The sequence below is a fragment of the Astyanax mexicanus genome, chromosome 14, assembly GCF_023375975.1.
Source record: "Astyanax mexicanus isolate ESR-SI-001 chromosome 14, AstMex3_surface, whole genome shotgun sequence".
Taxonomy (NCBI): Eukaryota; Metazoa; Chordata; class Actinopteri; order Characiformes; family Acestrorhamphidae; genus Astyanax; species Astyanax mexicanus.
The window spans coordinates 42,377,321-42,400,034 of NC_064421.1; the positions used below are offsets into that span (position 1 = coordinate 42,377,321).

The window sequence follows — 22,714 nt, forward strand, 5'->3', positions numbered from 1 at the left end:
CCCAGAGAGCAAGGCCAATTGTGCTTTCTCAGGGCTCCGGTAGTCGATGGCAAGCTACATGAACAGGATTCGAACCAGCGATCTTCCTATCATAGTCGCAGAGCTTAGTCTCTATATGTATTGTTCATAGTACAACTTGTAAAACATATTGTTACACAGTGTTTGTATGGAATTTAAACAATCAAACTCTACAGTGAAAGCATGTTGATGTAAACCTTCATGAATCCAGTGTAACTGACAGAAAACAGCCTGTTGACCCACTTTCTCCTGCCTCCGATTGGTTGAATCCTGAAGACCTGTCAGAACTGATCTCCAGTGGTATCTCAGCCCGAGCAAGTGTACGTATCAGATATATCAGATCCGGTCAGAGCAAAACGGACATGACAGATCTGATCTGAATGCTGAGCTCCTCTGTCCAAACAGAGCCATGGTGATTCTCCGGTGAGCAGAATTTCTGGGATTAGCCTCCAGATGGCTGACCCGTTAAAACGTGATATTTCAACTCGTTCCCCCACACATGAGGATAATCAACAGGGCAGCAGAGAACCAGAGAGCTGGGAAGAGATGAAGAGCAGATCAGTCCTCCTCCATTCATTTTAAAGCGATAGTTCAATGCAGAGACTGTAAAAAAAGATGGACGCCGTGTCGCCGTTCCCATTCATTCAATGAAAATGAAGCCAAAATCTTCCGCCATGTTGGCGATCCTGATACCCGAGTATGTAGAGCGCAGTAGAGACCAGAGGAGGGAGAAAGACTGTGTAGAGCAGCCTACTCATTTAAATAACCCCGCCCCTGAGGGCTGCCTCGAGGTCACAGGCTGCAGAGCGGAGCGGAGCAGAGCTGACGGTCTGTTATTGGTCCCGCCCATAACCAGCCCTTTTACAATAACCACACCTTTTTTGAATAGAGCTCAATACCGTTTTTAAAAACAAATTCTGTAGGGATATAAAAATTAGAAAATATAAGCAGAGGTTACACTAGCTGATGCTTTTAAATAATGGAGTTAGAATTACAGTATATTAGAAAAAAAACGTGATTGAAAGTTGTCTGTTCTGCCATTGAAACCTATGGGGATGGGTGGGGTTACGCAGCTTTCTGACAACGAACAGCAGGGGGCGCCCGACCTGTGGTGGCGTCACTTTTAAGAGATGATGCTCTGTCCAGCTATACACAGTCTATGGTTCAATCAGCCGAGAAGCATTTGGTGTCTGAAGTGATTTGTTGCCTGATATATTAATATTTGTAGACGCTGCTTTGAAACGATTTTTCATAGACGGGCATTTAGAAAACTACCCTTCCCTCAGTTCTCACCTTCCACTGGTCTCAGTCTTAATTAAAATTCAATGTGTCGTAATCTTTATATTTGCTTGGTGTCTAATTTTGGGCGTAGCGTGAATTAAACCAATGAGAGTGTCACTTTAAGAGCCAGATGTGCTCTGACTTTGGCAGATTGGTATTTTAACGGCGCAGTGCTTCTGAACTTCTCAACAGAGAAAACTGGTGTGATTGTTCACACTGTGAAGGTGCACGAGAGCAGGTTGTTTAAAGAAACAGTAATGTTATTTTATTCTGTATTGCGTTTATTGTTGATGTAAAAGTTCTTGTATACATGATTCTGTATTGAACCAAAACTGATTGTTTTATGGATTTTATTAGTTTTAAGCAGCTTTATTTTAACAAGTGAAAGGAGAAAATTTGTGTCTATTTAATTTCTGGCCAAACATTTAATCTTTAATAGCTTTAATTGGTTTGAGTGTGGTGTGTGGCGGATGTGCAGCTGTGTGTGTGTGTGTGTGTGAGAGACAGACAGAGAAAATGCTGTGTTCCTGGCAGTGTTAATGCAGAAGCTGGCTGATATGCATCAGGTTTGCTGGCTTGCCGAACACACAAGACAAGCTCATTACATCCGCAGCCCGACGCCAATGAAAGACAAACTTTATTTTTAGAACCCGGGAACAGAACATTCCCCCATCACTCTCTCTCTCTTTCTCTCTCTCTCTATCTTTGTCTCTCTTTAGCATTGCTTTTTCAAATTTGCTTTGGTTCCTCCTTCTCTCTCTTTCTATCAGTCTCTTTTTATTTTTTCTCTCTCTCTCTCTCTCTCTCTCTCTCTCTCTCTCTCTCTCTCCTTCTCTCACTCTGTATTAAAAACCTGCGTTTGTAAATTAGCTATTGGCTGCAAATGGAATAATCTGATCAGCACACCATGTACACTGAGTGTGTGTAGACAGATTCAGTCTAATGACTAAATAGAAAGCTTTTAAATGCTTTTCAGCCATTCAGAGAGAGATGGAGGGAGAGAGAGAGGAAAGGAAAAAGATGGAGAGAAAAATTGAAAAGATGATGTTGTTAAACAGAGGCCTGCAGACTTTATATTTGGCTTTTAAAGTGCAGTTCTGAGTTATTTTGACTCAGTACATGGGTTTGTAACTCATATACAGCTCTGGAAAAAAATTAAGAGACCACTTCAGTTTCTGAATCAGATTATCTGCTTTTGCTATTTATAGGTTTATGTTTGAGTAAAATAAACATTTCTCCCAAATTAAAAAAAAAAATATTTAGAGCACTTATTTGCATTTAAATGACTGAAATAACAAAAACATGCAGACCTTTCAGACTTCAAATAATGCAAAGAAAACAAGTTCATATTCACAAATCTTTAAGACCCTGGTTTTAAATCACAGTTTTCATGCATCTTGGCATGTTTTCCTCCACCAGTCTTACACACTGCTTTTGGATAACTTTATGCCTTTACTCCTGGTGCAAAGCAGTTCAGCTTGGTTTGATTGATTCCTCTTGATTATATTCTAGAGGTTTTCAACTTGGTAAAATCTAAGAAACAACATTTTTTAGGTGGTCTCTTATTTTTCCAGAACTGTATATTTATTTAGTGTGAAATCTGACTATTTTTGAGACAATATAAAAATAATCACTACCGCAATACAATTTTTTTAGCAAAAACAGCTAAATATGTTACTGCAATTATTGCACTGTAAAATCAGTAAAGTAGTAAAATAATTAAAATCTTTAAAAAAGCTGGAATTATATAAAAAGCTTTTGTGATCCACCAGTGATATTTTTCTTTACACCAAAGGATGTTTTTGACTTTTGTCAGTGAATAATAGTCACATTTGCATGAATGTCTATTTAAAATATATATATATATATATTTTTTTTTATTCAAATTATGTTTACAACAGGTGTTAGGACCATAAAAAAGATTCCATATTTGTTTGATTTGTTTTGAGTATTTTTGTAATATTTGTGTTATTTTATGTAAGTAACTTTAATGTCAGTTTAATTTAAAACAGGAAATTTACTATGGGACTCTTATTTTATTAGGGTGCAAAAAAGATGCTCTTGAGCCTGTAGAGCACTAGATGAGTGAGTGAAGGATTTGAGAGCAAGGATTCACACAGTTTTTTGACCTTGCTTATAGTGTTTGGAAATTATTGGAAGGAATCTGTAAAAACAGGATTTTGGATTTGCATTTTTCTTATATAAAGACTTTTTTTATAAGTCTTTTAACTCACGGTTTCATGCATCCATTATTTTTGGACCTCTGGATCTGCTGCCATAACAACAGGAGTGTTTTATTTTTTTATTTTATTTGTAATTTTCTCTCAATTTAGCTAGGCCAGTTGTCCCATCCATTCAGCTGCTATTTGAGCTGTATATCCCCAATCACTGTTGATGCTACAACACCAGGAGGGTGAAGACTAGCACATTCCTCCTCTGATACATGTGAAGTCTGCCACCACCTCTTTTCCAACTGCTGCTGATGCCATCTACCCACCCAGACAGAGAGCAGGGACAATTGTGCTCTCTCAGGGCTCTGGCAACTGATGGCAAGCAGCATGACCGGGATTCAAACAAGTGAACCCTGTTCCGATTATAGTGGTAGTTTGTTAGACCGTTGGAGCACTCTATGCCAACAAGTGGTTTTTTTTTGTTATGATTTTTTTTTATGTATTAAGCCATGCTAGAGACAGTCACACCACAGGACAATTTTTAAGATGTTTAAGATTTTAAGATGCTGTGTTTTCTCCTCCCTCAGCTTCATGTACGGAGAGCTCACGGACAAAGACACGACGGAAAAAGTTCGACTGACCTTTGAAAACTATGAGATGAACTCGTTTGAAATCCTGATGTATAAAAAGAATAGTGAGTACTGAAGCTGCTGCTACACACACACACACACACACATACACACACATCCATCTGGGCTGTGGGTAATAGGTCCTAGCACTGTGCTTTATTATGCTAATGGTTTTGCGTGAGCTTTATGAATATGCATGAGGTGGAGTTCAGGCCGAGCAGCGTGTTTACTTCTGCAGAGGAACAACTTTAACAGCGCTAATCTGTCGGCCAGCGACGACATAATGAGAGTTTAGTGTGTGAGTTGTCCTCGGCGTGGACCGAATGTTCCTGCAGTGACGGGAACGGGACAGTACGGAACGCCGGAGAAGAAAGGTGATGTTTAGATAAATAACTGTGTTTATCTGAGAAAATAAATCAATAAAAACTGGTGTTTGTTGGGTGTGAGTTTAAGTGACAGTGAAATGTGCAACAGTGTGTTTGGAGTTGGGGGTTCAAGTGTGTGACAGAGAGAAACAGAGAAAGTGTGCATAAGAGAGGGATAGGAAAAAAAAGAGAGGGAGCAAAAGCGAGAGTTTGCAGAAGAGAGAGAGACAGAGTGAAAGAGAATGTGAGTTTTTGAGAGAGAGAGAGAGAGAGAGACAGAGACAGAAAGAGTGCATGAAGGTTTGTAAGTGAGAGATAGTAGGAATTTGTGTGAGAGAGAGACACAGAGAGAGAGATAGAGAAAGAGAGTGAGAGTTTGTGAGAGAGAGAGACACACAGAGAAAGAGAGAAAGTGTGCATGAGACAAAGAGAGGCAATGTGAAAAACAAAAAAAAGAAAGAGGCATTGAGAGAGATTATGCACACGACAGAGAGACAGATAGATATAGTGAGAGTTTGCAAGTGAGAGAGAGACAGAGTACATGAGATAGAGGCAATGGGAGAGAGAGTGCACATGAGGAAAACAAGAGAGAGAGAGAGAGAGAGAGAGAGATAGAGAGAGAGAGTCACATACAGAGATAGTGAGAGTTTGCAAGAGAGAAAAAGAGAGAGAGACACACAAACACAAAGAAAACAAAGAGACTAAGTGAAAGAGAAACTCTGCTATTTATTAGAAGAGAAGAGTGACATCATCATACTCTCTTCTCTCTACATCACAGCCTCTCACAACCTGAGGGATAACCAGTCACACTAATCACTTTCTAGAAACCCAAGAACGCTTTACAATTTACACGTTTTACACACAACTATTTATACTCAGCACTCAGCAGCCACTACTGCACGGCATACTCTCAACCAGAAACAACCGTCCACCTGGAGGACTGCATGTGGGCACCATGGGACTGCATATGTGCTGCTGTGTATACAATGTAACACATTAAAAACACCCTGAGTGTGCGAGAGAAACAGACAAGGAGTGAGAGTGTGTGAGACAGACAGACAGACAGACAGACAGACAGAAAGCACATACACTCTCTAAAATCTTTGATGTGTGTGTTTGTGTGTGTTTTATCAGGAACGCCGGTGTGGTTCTTTGTGAAAATTGCTCCCATTCGGAACGAACAGGAAAAGGTGGTGCTCTTCCTTTGCACGTTTAGTGACATAACAGCATTCAAACAACCAATAGAGGACGACTCCTCCAAAGGTGGGTGTGGCCTAAAACCTCTATTTTGTTTCATATTTTCGAAGAATTTCTTAGCCTTTTCAAAAACAAACTTTTATCATTGGCAAGATGTCAAATACTTGCAAATGTTAGCTTGATGTAAATTACTGATGGTAATGTGGTGCTAACTACTCTAGCTAATGTTATCTAGATGTTAACTACTCTAGCTAATGTTATCTAGATGTTAACTACTCTAGCTAATGTTATCTAGATGTTAACTACTCTAGTTAATGTTATCTAGATGTTAACTACTCTAGTTAATGTTATCTAGATGTTAACTACTCTAGCTAATGTTATCTAGATGTTAACTACTCTAGCTAATGTTATCTAGATGTTAACTACTCTAGTTAATGTTATCTAGATGTTAACTACTCTAGCTGATGTTATCTAGATGTTAACTACTCTAGCTAATGTTATCTAGATGTTAACCACCCTAGCTGATGTTATCTAGATGTTAACTACTCTAGCTAATGTTATCTAGATGTTAACAACTCTAGCTGATGTTATCTAGATGTTAACTTTTCTAGCTAATGTTATCTAGATGTTAACTACTCTAGCCAATGTTATCTAGATGTTAACTACTCTAGTTAATGTTATCTAGATGTTAACTACTCTAGTTAATGTTATCTAGATGTTAACTACTCTAGCTAATGTTATCTAGATGTTAACTACTCTAGCTAATGTTATCTAGATGTTAACTACTCTAGCTAATGTTATCTAGATGTTAACAACTCTAGCTGATGTTATCTAGATGTTAACTTTTCTAGCTAATGTTATCTAGATGTTAACTACTCTAGCCAATGTTATCTAGATGTTAACTACTCTAGCTAATGTTATCTAGATGTTAACCACCCTAGCTGATGTTATCTAGATTTTAACTACTCTAACTAATTTTCTCTAGATGTTAACTACTCTAACTAATGTTCTCTAGATGCTAACGACTCTAGTTAATGTTATCTAGATGTTAACTACTCTAGTTAATGTTATCTAGATGTTAACTACTCTAGCTAATGTTATCTAGATGTTAACTACTCTAGTTAATGTTATCTAGATGTTAACTACTCTAGCTAATGTTATCTAGATGTTAACTACTCTAGTTAATGTTATCTAGATGTTAACTACTCTAGCTGATGTTATCTAGATGTTAACTTTTCTAGCTAATGTTATCTAGATGTTAACTACTCTAGCCAATGTTATCTAGATGTTAACTACTCTAGCTAATGTTATCTAGATGTTAACCACCCTAGCTGATGTTATCTAGATTTTAACTACTCTAACTAATTTTCTCTAGATGTTAACTACTCTAACTAATGTTCTCTAGATGCTAACTACTCTAGTTAATGTTATCTAGATGTTAACCTCTCTAGCTAATGTTATCTAGATGTTAACCTCTCTAGCTAATGTTATCTAGATGTTAACTACTCTAGCTAATGTTACTTAGATTTTAACTACTCTAGCTAATGTTATCTAGATGTTAACTACTCTAGCTAATGTTATCTAGATGTTAACCACCCTAGCTGATGTTATCTAGATTTTAACTACTCTAACTAATTTTCTCTAGATGTTAACTACTCTAACTAATGTTCTCTAGATGCTAACGACTCTAGTTAATGTTATCTAGATGTTAACTACTCTAGTTAATGTTATCTAGATGTTAACTACTCTAGCTAATGTTATCTAGATGTTAACTACTCTAGTTAATGTTATCTAGATGTTAACTACTCTAGCTAATGTTATCTAGATGTTAACTACTCTAGTTAATGTTATCTAGATGTTAACTACTCTAGCTGATGTTATCTAGATGTTAACTTTTCTAGCTAATGTTATCTAGATGTTAACTACTCTAGCCAATGTTATCTAGATGTTAACTACTCTAGCTAATGTTATCTAGATGTTAACCACCCTAGCTGATGTTATCTAGATTTTAACTACTCTAACTAATTTTCTCTAGATGTTAACTACTCTAACTAATGTTCTCTAGATGCTAACTACTCTAGTTAATGTTATCTAGATGTTAACCTCTCTAGCTAATGTTATCTAGATGTTAACCTCTCTAGCTAATGTTATCTAGATGTTAACTACTCTAGCTAATGTTACTTAGATTTTAACTACTCTAGCTAATGTTATCTAGATGTTAACTACTCTAGCCAATGTTATCTAGATGTTAACCTCTCTAGCTAATGTTATCTAGATGTTAACTACTCTAGCTAATGTTACTTAGATTTTAACTACTCTAGCTAATGTTATCAGGAACGTTCTGAAAGCATGTGAAATAATAATGGTTTGCATCACGTTATTAAAACGTTTTTCACATGATGTTCCCAAACAGTTAAAAATTAACATTATGGAAATGTTAAAAGTAACATTCGTAAAACTAAAAAGTAAAACATATACACAAGTGACGTTGCAGTTAACAAGTTAATAGAATGTTTAAAAATGTTAGATAAAAACATTTTAAGCACATCCAGCTTAAACTCAACAGATTAAACATTTTAGGAATGTTAAATGTAACATTCAGAAAATGTTCATCTTACTAAAAATTGTAAGCTGGGTAGATGTTGACAATTCTAAATGAGAGTACTGTAACTAGATGTTAACTAGATGATAACTACTTTAGCTAATGTTATCTAAATGTTAACTACTCCTAACTACTTACAACTTGCTGATGTTTTCTGGGTGTGAACTGTTCTAGCAGATTTTAGGTAAGTGTTAACTTAAATAATAATGTTAACTAGATGTTGATGTAGATGTTTTCTGATATTCTGATATGAATTAGATATTACCTACTAATTTTGACGTTAGCTAGATGTTAGGTCTTCTTATGTTAGCTTTATGATCACCCAACCAGCTGTTTAAGCTACTAAACATTGAGAAACGTTTTTCATTAGGTTGTGAGGATGTTTATTGATGGTGTTACCTGTGTGCGCAGGTTGGGGTAAATTTGCACGCTTGACCCGAGCTCTGACCAGCAGCAGAGGAGTTCTACAGCAGCTCCAGCCTACCGTTGCCAAAGGAGAGAACGTTCACAAGCACTCGCGGCTGGCTGAGGTACGTTGGTGCACGTGTGTGCGAGTGTGTGTGCTCGAGTGTGAGTGCGCTTGCAGAGACAATGCCATCGCACAGATCTGTGACAATGGCAACGGCACATCATCCAAGATCAAACCCTTCGGATTCATGCAGCCGCTCTCTGAAAGCCGCTCTGCCTCGGCTCTCCGGCTTTTATTCTGAACTGTGAAGCCTGTGAGCCTGTTCCTCTACTTCTTCAGTCAGGGACATTTTACACTGTACCAAATAAAACAGATGAAACCGGGAAGCATCCTTCTGCTTTTCTTTAAGAAAAGCATCACTAGGCATCAAAACATATAACAGCTTCAGTAAACAACCCTGTAAATCTGTTGCAGATCTGTAATATCAGAGGCTCTGTTGGTTATTAATGGTGCTTTCACACTTATTTTGGTGTTTTGGTCCGAATCCTAGTAGCAGGATCAAAGGCCCAGAGTTTGGTCTACTTCAGCAGTGCTAGCCAGGGTTAGCAACAGGTCACAGGCCAATAATACTCACCTCTAAATGGAAACAGAGCTAACGCTGAGCGTGGTTAGTGGGTAATGCTAATTCTGCTCCAGCAGTGCAAGCCAGGGTTAGCAACAGGTCACAGGCCAGTAATACTCACCTCTAAATGGCACAAGAGCTAAAGCTTAGCATGGTTAGTGGGTTATGCTAATGCTGCTTCAGCAGTGCTAGCCAGAGTTAGCAACAGGTCACAGGCCAATAATACTCACCTCTAAATGGAAACAGAACTAATGCTTAGTGTGGTTAGTGGGTAATGCTAATGCTGCTCCAGCAGTGCTAGCCAGGGTTAGCAACAGGTCACAGGCCAGTAATACTCACTTCTAAATGGCAAAAGAGCTAACGCTTAGCGTGGTTAGTTGGTAATGCTAATGCTGCTTCAGCAGTACAAGCCAGGGTTAGCAGCAGGCTACAGGCTGATAATACTCACCTCTGAACGGTGAAAGAGCTAACGCTTAGTGTGGTTAATGGGTAATGCTAATCTGAATAGTAAAAGTGCTAGCATTTAGTGTGGTTAATGGGTAATGCTAATCTGACTGGTGAAAGGGCTAGCATTTAGTGTGGTTAGTGGGTAATGCTAATGCTGCTCCAGCAGTGCAAGCCAGGATTAGCAGCAGGCTACAGGCTGATAGTACTCACCTGGTTAGTGGGTAATGCTAATCTGAATGGTGAAAGAGTTAGCATTTAGTGTGGTTAGTGGGTAATGCTAATCTGAATGGTGAAAGAGCTAGCATTTAGCATGGTTAGTGGGTAATACTAATCTGAATAGTGAAAGAGCTAGCATTTAGTGTGGTTAGTGGGTAATGCTAATCTGAATAGTGAAAAAGCTATTATTTAGTGTGGTTAGTGGATAATGCTAATCTGAATGGTGAAAGAGCTAGCATTTAGCGTGGTTAGTGGGTAATGCTAATGCTGCTCCAGCAGTGCAAGCTAGGGTTAGCAGCAGGCTACAGGCTAATAGTACTCACCTCTGAATGGTGAAAGAGCTAGCGCTTATTGTGGTTAGTGGGTAATGCTAATCTGAATGGTGAAAGGGCTAGCGCTTATTGTGGTTAGTGAGTAATGCTAATCTGAATGGTAAAAGAGCTAGCGCTTAGTGTGGTTAGTGGGTAATGCTAATGCTGCTCCAGCAGTGCAAGCCAGGGTTAGCAGCAGGTTACAGGCCAAGCCAATAATCGTCACCTCTGAACAGCAAAAGAGCTAATGCTTTTTTGCCCGGTTAGTGGCTAATGCTCATACTAATACTGCTTTAGCAGTGCTAGCAGGGGTTAGCAGCAGGCTACAGGTCGATAAAAGATCTAGTGCTTGGCGCAATTACCCTAACTATTCTTACCAAACTCATAACTAACATTCTAAAAAACGTTCTACTAATCAAAAATTGTTAGCTGTGTAGATGTTGACCTTCCTGCCTGATATTACTGTAACTAGATGTTAATTACTTTTATTTGATTTTAGCTAAATGTTACCTACTCCTAAGTCCTAACTCTTGGTGGTGTTTCCTTGACGTGAGCTCACCAAACTAATAATTAATAAACATTGCATTGGATAGTGTTAGCTTTTAGCCTAGCACAGATTGGGGATTCGTTTTCCTGGCTTTCACTCCCTTTATTCTGTCCATCATTCCTCCAAAGGTTCTCCAGCTGGGTTCCGACATCCTCCCCCAGTACAAGCAAGAGACTCCCAAGACCCCACCCCACATCATCCTTCACTACTGCGCCTTCAAGACCACCTGGGATTGGGTCATCCTCATCCTCACCTTCTACACGGCCATCATGGTACCCTACAACGTGTCCTTCAAGACCAAGCAGAACAACGTCACCTGGCTGGTGGTGGACAGCATCGTGGACGTTATCTTTCTGGTGGACATTGTGCTGAATTTCCACACCACCTTCGTGGGGCCGGCCGGGGAGGTGATCTCCGACCCGAAGCTCATCCGAATGAACTATCTTAAGACCTGGTTCGTCATTGACCTGCTGTCCTGTCTGCCCTATGATGTCATCAACGCCTTCGAGAACGTGGATGAGGTCAGTGAACATTTTGCATGTGAACACATCGTTTTTGGCCCTCGTTCTTTACCAAGATTACCAAGATATAAAGTACCTTTTTTTATTTTACTCAAACATTTGTCACTTTTGTCCATTTGCTAAACACTCTTAATTCAATATACCAAAATACATACCGGTTTCCATTCTAGTATCCTAGATCTTTAGACCAGGGGTGTCCAAACTACGGCCCGCGAGCCATTTGCAGCCCGTTTCCTTTTTTGAAGCGGCCCGCTAGATTTTTTAGAAATAGAATGAAAGTTGGCCCACTGTTAAGCAGGTTTTTATAATATGAGATACAAAGTTTGAAGGCTAGGTGTCAGAAACGGGCCAAAGAATCTAAAAGCAGACAGGGTGCGCATTTCTAGCGCAGAAAATCGGGTAAAAGAGTCTAAAAGCGGAGAGGGTACGCATTTCTAGCGCAGAAAAACGGGCCAAAGAGTCTAAAAGCGGAGAGGGTGTGCATTTCTAGCGCAGAAAAACGGGCCAAAGAGTCTAAAAGCGGAGAGGGTGTGCATTTCTAGCGCAGAAAAACGGGCCAAAGAGTCTAAAAGCGGAGAGGGTGCGCATTTCTAGCGCAGAAAAACGGGCCAAGAGTCTAAAAGCGGAGAGGGTGCGCATTTCTAGCGCAGAAAAACGGGCCAAAGAGTCTAAAATCGGAGAGGGTGCGCATTTCTAGCGCAGAAAAACGGGCCAAATAGTCTAAAAGTTGTTGTAATTAAGGAGTTTAATATTAAGAGACATCATGAAATTAAACATCAATTTGAAAAATCTTAGTTTACACAACACTGTCAAAGATAAAGATAGTAAGTCAAGTAAAATGGTGTGTAAATGAAATAATCAGGAAAAAAGTATTATTTAAAGTGGTATATTTCATTATTTGTTTTATTACAGAGTCTGTGACCCGTGACTTATATAAAAATATATTTTTCCTTCTGGCCCCCAACAAAAAAAGTTTGGACACCCCTGCTTTAGACTGTGGAGAGAGTGTTGTGATGTAATGTGATGCTCGCTCTACCATTGTACACTGATTGATATGCTCTAATGCTGGCTTTGGGAAGTGAACACACCATTATCACAATCTCAAGACGCAGCGTGTACAGTAGATTTGCTGAGGTGGATATCTTTTGGAGGATTTTTTGTGCTTGGAGAAGACACCAGCTGTTCCCATGTGACTCATTGATTCACCAGAATACCCAATTAAGGTGTGTAGAGCCATTAGGTCATGGGTCACTGTACAGTGTCAGTCTCTTTCTTTACTTCATTATTCTGTTATTGATCCAGGAGAACATATGCTCACTGTCTCACTTACTCAAGTGACGGTCTTCGATGGACTGTTAGTCAGCATTATCAGACTTCAGGTTCTGGACACTGCAAGCCTGTGAGGGACCATCTGCTCCTCTTATTAGATAAAGCTCTGAAATCAGTAATATCCACGGCTGAACGTCACTGACTCTCACTGATCTGGAGATTGTAACTTTACAGTACAGTAACTTTAACTTTTAGGAGTCTGTTGATGAAGTTTGGTTCATTTAAAACATTTAAAGAAACATTTAAACATTTAAAAGAAAAATTAAGCCAAAAATGTAAATAATTAATTTATTACTGATACCAGATTCAGTCAATCAACTAAAATAAAATTCCTATAAAAGTCTTTACATCTCTAAGACTAGCATAATTTAATAACACTCCAAAGGTCATGAACTACAAAATGTCCAAAAGAAAGTCCTTTTGCTGCATTATTATTGGAATTTGTAGCATTCATTTATTACTATCAGGATATCCAATAGAGATATGACACATTTCATTTGTCACGGACAAGGATCAACTAGAAACATCTAATTGAAAAAGCTGGGCTAAGAAAACTAAACAGAAAACACTAAGGACAAACCTACAATAGTGAACAATAGGCACGGAGAAAACAAACTCACTGGCATGAAACATCAAAGCAACACAAAGCATACGAAAGACTAGACAAGGACCACTGAAACAAAGGGCTCTATATATACACTGAGGGTTGGAAACACCTGAGGTAGGTAACGAGGGGGCGGAGTAATAAACGAGACACTGGCGGGAGCACTAATGACTAGGGCAGAAGACAGAAACAAAACACAGCCATGTGCTAAAGAGCACAGAGACAGACCAGAAAAGACAAAGAACAGAAAGAGCAAAGAAAAAAAAGACAGACAAGAGCAAAGGTGTGACATCATTACTTGTCCGTATCGTTCACCCCTAGTTTGCTTGCATATGTTCATGTGGATGACTTTTAGGTGGTACTTTGAGTTGGGTTTAGTTGCTCTAAAATGTTTAAGAAGCACTGCATTGGATATTTCCTTTACACTTCTTTTCTTTATAAAATAAACTCTACCAGGAACCAAATGGAAATAAGGATGTTTTGTACTAAGAAGTACTAAGTAGTAGAGCTGGGCGATTAATCGATTTTATTGATAAGATTGAATTTACAGTTAAGGACGATGTGTTTTTACGAAAATCGATTTTCTCTGAGTTTTAATTTTCACCACCGACGCTCCTCTGTGGGCTACTGTACTGAGCTTAGCTCCGCCCCTCTCTCCCTCCCTCCCGTGCGCACCCATTTTATAGAACACTGGCACTTAATTAAAAGCTTTGTTTTGCAATTCAAGCCCAATGGGAAAAATTCTTTATTTAAGAGCGAATTAAATTGTACTTGTTTTCTATTTTGTAAGTTTGATCAAAAAGGGCACCATTTTATTTCTTTCTATTTGTTTTTTGAGGGTGTGAGGGTTTATTTATTTTTTAAGTTTGAGGGTGCATTGTGTCAGTACCTAAACTTGTACTTTTGCTTGTTTCTGGTTGCACTTTAACCACAAAAGGGGACATTTAAGTGAAAACTAAATACATAGAAACTAGTTTTTAATCATTTTTTAAATCATCTTTATTTAGATTTTTAGTAGGGGGAAAAAATGATTTAAATCGAAAATCTGATTTTTTTTTTTATTTAATATTTTTTTGGGGGTCATATCGCCCAGCTCTAAGTAGTAAGAAATGTTCAAATGTACTAAGAAAAATAACTTCAGAAATGTGTAGATTAGTATACATTAAAAATGAAAACTACCACTTTATAAACAAGTGATGGACTTTATTTTAACTAAAATAACATGTAGATGTAGTAATGCAGATCTTCATGCTACCAGTATCCCTCACTAAGCAGCTGATCTCCCAGCATCCATTGCTATTTGCAGTCAGTTTTGCTAAATTTTTATTTTTGAAATTATTATTAAAATTACATCCGTTTGTTACAGTGTAGAATAATCAGCTTTTATCAGACTGGACAAGCCTATAGATTCAGTTCAGACAGTTGGGATTGGGTTGTTTTACACACATAGACATACACACACACACACACACACACACACACACACACACACAGGATTGAATCCGCTTAATGTTTCAGTGGTCAGATATTTAAACCAAAGAAAATATATACTGTATATGCTGTAGGTCTCTCTCTCTCTCTCTCCTTCTGTGTCATTGTGTGTGTGTGTGTGTGTAAGGGTCGTATGGATTTGGTCTGGATCGATGGCAGTCGTTTCTCTCTCTGCTGTTTAAGGCTGAGTCTCAGAGCTAAGGTTTAGCTCCAGTCAGATCAATCCTCTCTCAGCGTAACAATTTAAGCGCAGGTGCCCGTCCACGTTTAACGGCCATCAAGATCAATCCACATCTCCACGTCTCCACTAGCTGGACAGAGACACAGCTGCTTGCACTTTTAGATGAACATCCTAAAAAGAAAAAAAAAAGTTGTAATCACAGCATGTGCTGTGCATTGATAATAACATAACAGATTTTAATATGCATCTAGATTACTTATAATGCCATGAATATCCATGCCTCCACAGTCCTGGTGAATAGTATTATAGCCCTGTTACCTCAGGGACTGTGGTTTTTGTGTGGTGGGGCTGTCGTTTACAGTGGGGCTGTGTACTGTGGATTGTAAGGGTGGAGTAATGGTTTGTGAGGATGTAGTGATGGTTTGTAAGCATGGAACTGTGGTTTGTAAGGGTGGAACTGTGGTTTGTGAGGGTGTAGTAATGGTTTGTGAGGGTGGGACTGTGGTTTGTGAGGGTGGAGTAATGGTTTGTAAGGATATAGTAATGGTTTGTGAAGGTGGACAGCGGTATGTAAGGGTGGAGTAAAGGTTTGTGAGGGTGGGACTGTGGTTTGTAAGGGTGGAGTAATGGTTTGTGAGGATGGGAATTGTATGGGTAGGACTGTGGTTTGTGAGGGTGGAGTAATGGTTTGTGAAGGTGGGACTGTGGTTTGTGAGGATGGAGTAATGGTTTGTGAGGGTGGGACTGTGGTTTGTAAGGGTGTAGTAATGGTTTGTGCGGGTGCGACTGTGGTTTGTGAGGGTGAAGTAATGGTTTGTGAGGGTGGGACTGTGGTTTGTGAGGGTGGAGTAATGGTTTGTGAAGGTGGGACTATGGTTTGTGAGGATGTAGTAATGGTTTGTGAAGGTGGACTGTGGTATGTAAGGGTGGAGTAAAGGTTTGTGAGGGTGGGACTGTGGTTTGTAAGGGTACGACTGTGGTTTGTGAGGATGGGACTATGGTTTGTGAGGGTGGAGTAATGGTTTGTGAGGATGGGAATTGTATGGGTGCAACTGTGGTTTGTGAGGGTGAAATAATGGTTTGTGAGGGTGGAGTAAAGGTTTGTGAGGGTGGGACTGTGGTTTGCGAGGGTGGAGTTATGGTTTGTGAGGGTGGAGTAATGGTTTGCAAAGGTGGACTGTGGTGTGTAAGGTTTAAGCTGTGGTTTGTGTGGGTGGCCTGTGGTTTATGAGGGTGTACTGTGGTTTGTGAGGGTGGAGTAATGGTTTGTGAAGGTGGATTGTGGTTTGAAAGCTTGGAGTAATGGTTTGTGAGGGTGGAGTAATGGTTTGTAAGCTTGGAACTGTGGTTTGTAAGGGTGGAGTAAAGGTTTGTGAGGATGTAGTAATGGTTTGTAGTAACCCTCACAAACCATTACTCCACCTTCACAAACCACAGTCCCACCCTTACAAACCACAGTCCACCCTCACAAACCACAGTCCCACCCTTACAAACCACAGTCCCACCCTTACAAACCACAGTCCCACCCTCACAAACCACAGTCCCACCCTTACAAACCACAGTTCCACCCTCACAAACCACAGTTCCACCCTCACAAACCACAGTCCCACCCTTACAAACCACAGTCCCACCCTTACAAACCACAGTCCCACCCTTACAAACCACAGTCCCACCCTTACAAACTATTACTCCTCACCCTCACAAACCATTAATCCACCCTCACAATCCATAGTCCCACCCTTACAAACCACAGTCCCACCCTTAGAAACCACAGTCCCACCCTTACAAACTATTACTCCTCACCCTCACAAACCATTAATCCACCCTCACAATCCATAGTCCCACCCTTACAAACCACAGTCCCACCCTTACAAACTATTACTCCTCACCCTCACAAACCATTACTCCACCCTCACAAACCACAGTCACACCCTCACAAACCATAGTCCCAACCTTACAAAACACAGTCCCACCCTCACAAACCACAGTCTCTCTTACAAACTATTACTCCTCACCCTTACAACCCATTACTCCACCCTCACAAACCAGTCCTACCCTCACAAAACTTTACTCCACCCTCACAAACCACAGTCCCACTTCACAAAGCTTTACTCCACCTTCAAAAACCACAGTCCCACCCTCACAAACCTTTATTCCACCCTCACAAACCATTACTTTACCCTCACAAACCACAGTGTTAACAGCGTACATAGATTAACAAAACATGTTGACAGCAACTGTAATGAGTCTAGTGCATTAACTCATTAAACAGTGTCACTGCAGCATGTATCACATTCATTTTCAATAAACCACTTTGGTTTTAATTACCACACTGCAATAACACACTTTACACAGGCACTGCTATTCTGTTCTTAGCATACAGAAATTTTCACACACACACACACACACACACTATTAACTCATCTTGCAAATAAATAGAATTAAATACAGAAAAAATATCATCCACCCACCAGCTTGCCATTTTCAGATGCACACACATACACATACTGCTTCATATGCACACACTCAGCTCTAGCATTGCCCTTGGGCGTAATGGCATTCACTAGGATTGTCAGCATCAATTTGCTATGATTAGCACTGTAGCTCTATCAGGTCGTTCCTCGTACTAGGCTGGCTTTTGGCCGACACAAGCAAAGCACACCAGCATAAACAACGTCTGCATGTTCGGCCTGTTCCATGTCCCTGAAAATATGCTAGCTACTTCAACAGTGTTTTTGGATTAAATAAAGAGTTGGGTAGAAGACTCAACTTTGGAAGAAGAAGTCTTAACTTGAGCAATAGGAGCTTCAACTTGGGCAGGGAGATCCTCTGCTTGGGCAGTAGGAGACTTCGCTTGGACAGCGGGAGGCACAGCTTGGGCAGTAGAAGACTCAGCTTGGGCAGTAGAAGTCTTAGCTCGGGCAGCAGGAGCCTCAGCTTGGGCACAAGAAGCCTCAGCTTGGACAGCAGGAGCCTCAGGTTGGGTAGCAGGAGCCTCAGCTTGTTCAGTAGGGGCCTCAGCTTGGGCACAAGGAACCTCAGCTTGGACAGCAGGAGCCTCAGGTTGGGCAGCAGGAGTCTACTTGTTCAGTAGGGGCCTCGGCTTGGGCAGTAGGTGTCTCAGTTTGGGCAGTAGGAGTCTCAGGTTGGGAGGTAGAGGCCTTGGCTTGAGCAGTAAAAGCCATAGTTTGGATGGTAGGAACTTTGACTTAGGCAGTAGGAGCCCCAATTGGGCAGTTAAAGCCATAACTTGGTGAGGAGGAGCCTCGGCTTGGGCTGTTGGAACCTTAGCTTTAGCAGTAGAAGCTTTTCTTATTGGGCAGTTGAAGCATGAGTCTAGGCTTGAAATGCTTAGCGTGGGCAGTAGGAGTCTTAGCTTGGGCAGTAGGAGCCTTAACTTGGGCAGGCAGAACCTCTGCTTGGGCAGTAGGAGACTCGGCTTGGGCAGGCAGAACCTCTGCTTGGGCAGTAGGAGTCTCAGCTTGGGCAGTAGGAGACTCGGCTTGGGCAGTAGAAGACTCGGCTTGGGCAGTAGGAGACTCAGCTTGGGCAGTACGAGCTATAGTTTGGGCAGTAGGATTCTCAGTTTGTGCAGGAGCAGTGGGAACCTTAGTTTTAGCAGTAAAAACCTCTCAGTGGGCAGTCTAGGCATCAGCCTAGGCTTGGAATGCCCAGCTTGGGCAGTAGAAGGCTCAATTTGGGCAGGTGGAACCTCCATTGTCTGGTCAGTATCTTTGTTTTTGCAGTGGGAGCCTCAGCTTGGGCAGTAAAAGGCTAAGACCATAAAAGAGACCCCAAGTAAATAGCTCAACTTAGTAGTAGAAGATTCACATTGGGCAATATAAGCTACACTTTGGGTGGACGCCTTGGCCTTGGACATTGGAAGCCTTCAATTGGGCATTAGAAACCTTGGTAGGTGGATAGTAGTCTTTGGCAATAGAAGCCCCATTTTGGTCAGTAAGATGCTCTAACCTGGGCTAGAAAAGCTGCTAATTTAAAGCCTTAACTGGACAATAGAAACCCCTGTTTGGGAGGAAAAAGCCTTGGCATGAGTAGTAAAAGCCTTTTGTTGAGCAGTAGAAGCTTTAGCTTAAATACTTCCATTTGATCGCATCTTGAAAACTAAAGCCTCTAACAAGAACACTGCAACTATATGTTTACAGTAGGTTAATACAGCAGTGACCCCTCCCTTTTTTCTCTAAATAGAGTTCTGAGTTCTACAAATAAAGGCAATTACATTCATTTCTACAGTAAAAAAAGAATCACCACAGTTTCCTGCAATCTCACAGTTCTGTAATGATCGCTGTTAGGTACTTTTTCTTGTTAGTGGCCACTATACATTAAGACCTAAAGGACTTATATGGGAATTATTTATTGTGCTACAACTTTAGAAGTAGAGTGTAACTAGGTTTCGAGTGATGTCTTGTGATCTTGTGATCATCAAACGCAGCTTATTATTCTACACACTTTTAATCGAGGATAGGTGTTTTCGCGTAGCATCTGTTTCGTTAAAGCAAGCCCTTAAAAGGTCAGCAGCATGTGTACGAGCATTGTTCTATTGGAATAGTGCACCAGAGTGTGCGTTCAGAAAAGGTGTAGCCACTGGTTGCAGAACCTCATTAGTGTATCAAAAAGTTGTGAAGACCAAAGGTGTTTTGATATTGTACCGAACTGCACCCCGGCCATTAAACCAGTTTTTCTGGACATGCTCCCACAAGACAATGAACTGTTCTAAAAACAGTTCTTCCATACCTCCGTTCCTCCACTCCTTCTTCCTGGAGACTTTAAACCAATTCCTTTCATTTTTTTAATATATATTTTGTCATTTCGTTCTTTCTCTCTTTCTTTATTTTTTCTTTCTTACTTTTTTTCTATTTTCCTTTCCCCATTCTCTCCTTCTCTCACTCTCTCACTTTCTATCTCAGTAGGGAGTGCAGGTGCAGCAGCCTGTCTGTGTCTTATCAGCCAGCTTGACACCTCACAGCATGATGCCAGCACACACACACACATAGGACCTATGTGACATGGAGACTACGCACAGGGCCGCACACACACACACACTTTTCTAGCTGTGCAGTGGTGTGGTAGTACCTGTGTTATGTCACAGGTATCAGTGTGATCAGTGCAGGTCTGTGTGAGTGTGTGTGTTATGATGAGTTCAGGATGGGTGCCGTGTGGTCCAGCGGTCTAATGCGCTTCCACTATGAGCGGGAGGTCACAGGTTCGAACCCCCGTTCATGCAGCTTTGCCATCAAGCTGCCGGCGCTCAGAGGGAGCAAAATTGGCCCTGCACCCTCTGGGTGGGTATATGGCGCCCTCTCCCCACATCACTAAAGGGTGATGTCCGCAGCACAGGGCGTCTGTGAGCTGATGTATCGAAACCCAGTCGCTGTGCTTTTCTCTGAGCGCGCTGTAATGCTACTCGGAAATGCAGCATCAGCAGCAGCTCGAAAAAAGCAGTGGCTGACTTCACATGTATCAGAGAAAACATGTGTTAGTCTTTACCCTTCTGGTGTGTTGGGGCATTACTAGTGATAGGGGGAGTCCTAATGAGTGGTTTGGGTAATTGGCTGTGCTAAATTGGGGGAGACATCTACTGCTTTCTGTACTGTCTTACTTAAAGGTCTCCTTTCACTAAAATCCACTTTTTCTTGTCCTTGTGAAATACAATAGGTCTCTCTGAGTTGTAAATGCATGCTGCACATGAAACTCTTCTTCAACCTCTATATTCAGAAAAATAAGTCAATCAGGAAAAGCACTGTGTCTACGTAAACCTGTGAATTAGTATTCATGGCCTCGCCCACCTTGGCTTGTGACCACTCACAGGCCGAGCTGAAGCCATGCAGGGACACCGTGTGCTAGAAACAGCATGGCAGTTCGCTCCTGTGTTATTTGTGCAAATATCACATCAGTGGTTTTATGCTTTGCCCAATAATTCAGAGCTAAAGAACAAATGGTCAGATTTTGTCAGGGGACACCACCAGCGAAGTACAATTGAGATGTTTAGAGTATGTTTAGAACAGATCTGTTTACACTAGTAGTTCTGAATATTGAAGTTTAGAATTTTATCAGATAAATTCAGTAAGCTGCTCATTAATGTTTTTAGACCCTATCTTATACCATGCGCAAGGTGTGTCGCAAAGCTCATTGCTATCCTACACCTCGTCAACAGTCTATTTTTATGCCCTGTGTCTGTGCCATTAAAATAGTGTCAGAGTTTTAATAATAAATCTACACTGATGAGTGAGGTGGTGTAGAAATAATGTGTGTATTCAGGTAAATTTCTGCTGTTTTGCTTTTTTGGTGGCAGAAAACACTGGTGCTCTACTGACTGATTAAAACCCTGACAACAGTCACTGGACAGACATCCATACCTATCCATACCTCTGCTCGTTACACACACACGCAACAGCAACAACAACAAATTCATAACTTATGTTTTTAAAATTTGCTGCTGTGAATGATTTGATATATTCTGTAAATGATACAGTATCTACTATTAATGATTTAATAACTGTTATGAATGATTTAGTAACTACTAAAAATAATTCAGTAACTGCTATTCATGATTTAGAACCTGCTGTAAATGATAAAGTATCCACAATTATGATTAGCTAATTATTGTAAATGATTCAGTATCGACTATACATGATTCAGCATTGACTGCAAATGATTCAATAAATGCTTTCAATAAATCAGAATCTACTATAAATGATTCGATAACTGCTGTAAATGATTCAGAATCTACTGTAAATGATTCAGTAACTGCTGTAAATGATTCATTAACTGCTATAAATGATCAAGTGCAGACTATAAATGATTTAGTATCTATTATGTGATACTGAATCTACTATAAACTAATACTAATAATAGATACAAATGTACTCGGCTGTAGTTTTGGATGTAAATATACTTCACTCTGACTCAGTATTATTTATTTAAAATGCTTGTAACTAATTCACCTGCTGTTTTTATTCTTTCACATAATTTACATCATATCAGTCACATTTTAAAACTCAGCATATATTGAAAGGATTTTTACTTTGCAAAACAGAAAAAAGACTTCCGCCCGCAGCGGAAATACAGATTCTGATTGGTTCTGCTGTGAGTTTAACCCTCTCTCTGTGCATCTTTGTCTGTAGAAAGCTTGTCAGTGTTTTGATGATAATGATTAGATGTTTTTTTTTTATATACGCTTCATTATAAAGTATTTATGGGTGGTTATGTTGCCTCTGTGTTGCATAAGCCTCTTCTTGTTTAGGTACCTGCTGTCATCATGTAATGCCTGTGCAAAAATAATGCTCGTTTATTCATGTCTGATTGATTGGACGTTCAGTAACACTCTGAAAAGAATGGAATGCTTTTGTTCACATGCTTTTTTCTGTTTTTTGATCATTTTTTCACTCTTCTGTTCTTTTTGCCCTCCTTCTTTTACATTCCCCCCTTTTCTGTTTGCATGTGCCCTCCACTGCCTGGGTTTGTTTTTGGGGGAAAAAATGAAGAACTGGAACCATCGGGCTGTCACTCAAGTAGGCCTTTCCTTTTCAAAATTTACTCTGGTCTCAAAGTTAACGGCAGATTCCAATGAAAAAGAAAAAAACGAAGGGCTGCTGCTCTCGTTCCCTGAGCACCACCGCAGAGTGGGGATAAATGGGCCATCAGATCTTCTGCAGTAAATCGTGAACTGCATCCTCGTTCTAAGCTCTTAACTTCACAGCCAAGTTGCTTTTGTGTAAAATTCAGGGCCAATAAAACTCAAACCAGGTTTTCATC

The 22,714-nt window shown here is 40.2% G+C and overlaps 1 protein-coding gene across 4 annotated transcripts in view; it reads left to right on the forward strand.

The window, feature by feature from the left end:
* Positions 1 to 22,714, forward strand: part of kcnh1a (potassium voltage-gated channel, subfamily H (eag-related), member 1a) — a 111,152-nt gene that overhangs the window by 14,476 nt on the left and 73,962 nt on the right. For 2 of the 4 annotated variants that reach the window (XM_049464121.1, XM_049464123.1), the window contains 5 exons: positions 4,058 to 4,164; positions 5,599 to 5,727; positions 8,675 to 8,793; positions 10,944 to 11,336; positions 22,444 to 22,470. In XM_049464121.1, the coding sequence (XP_049320078.1) occupies positions 4,058 to 4,164; positions 5,599 to 5,727; positions 8,675 to 8,793; positions 10,944 to 11,336; positions 22,444 to 22,470 (775 nt within the window). The remainder of the gene's footprint in view (positions 1 to 4,057; positions 4,165 to 5,598; positions 5,728 to 8,674; positions 8,794 to 10,943; positions 11,337 to 22,443; positions 22,471 to 22,714) is intronic. The other 2 variants (XM_049464122.1, XM_049464124.1) reach the window with 1 other exon arrangement.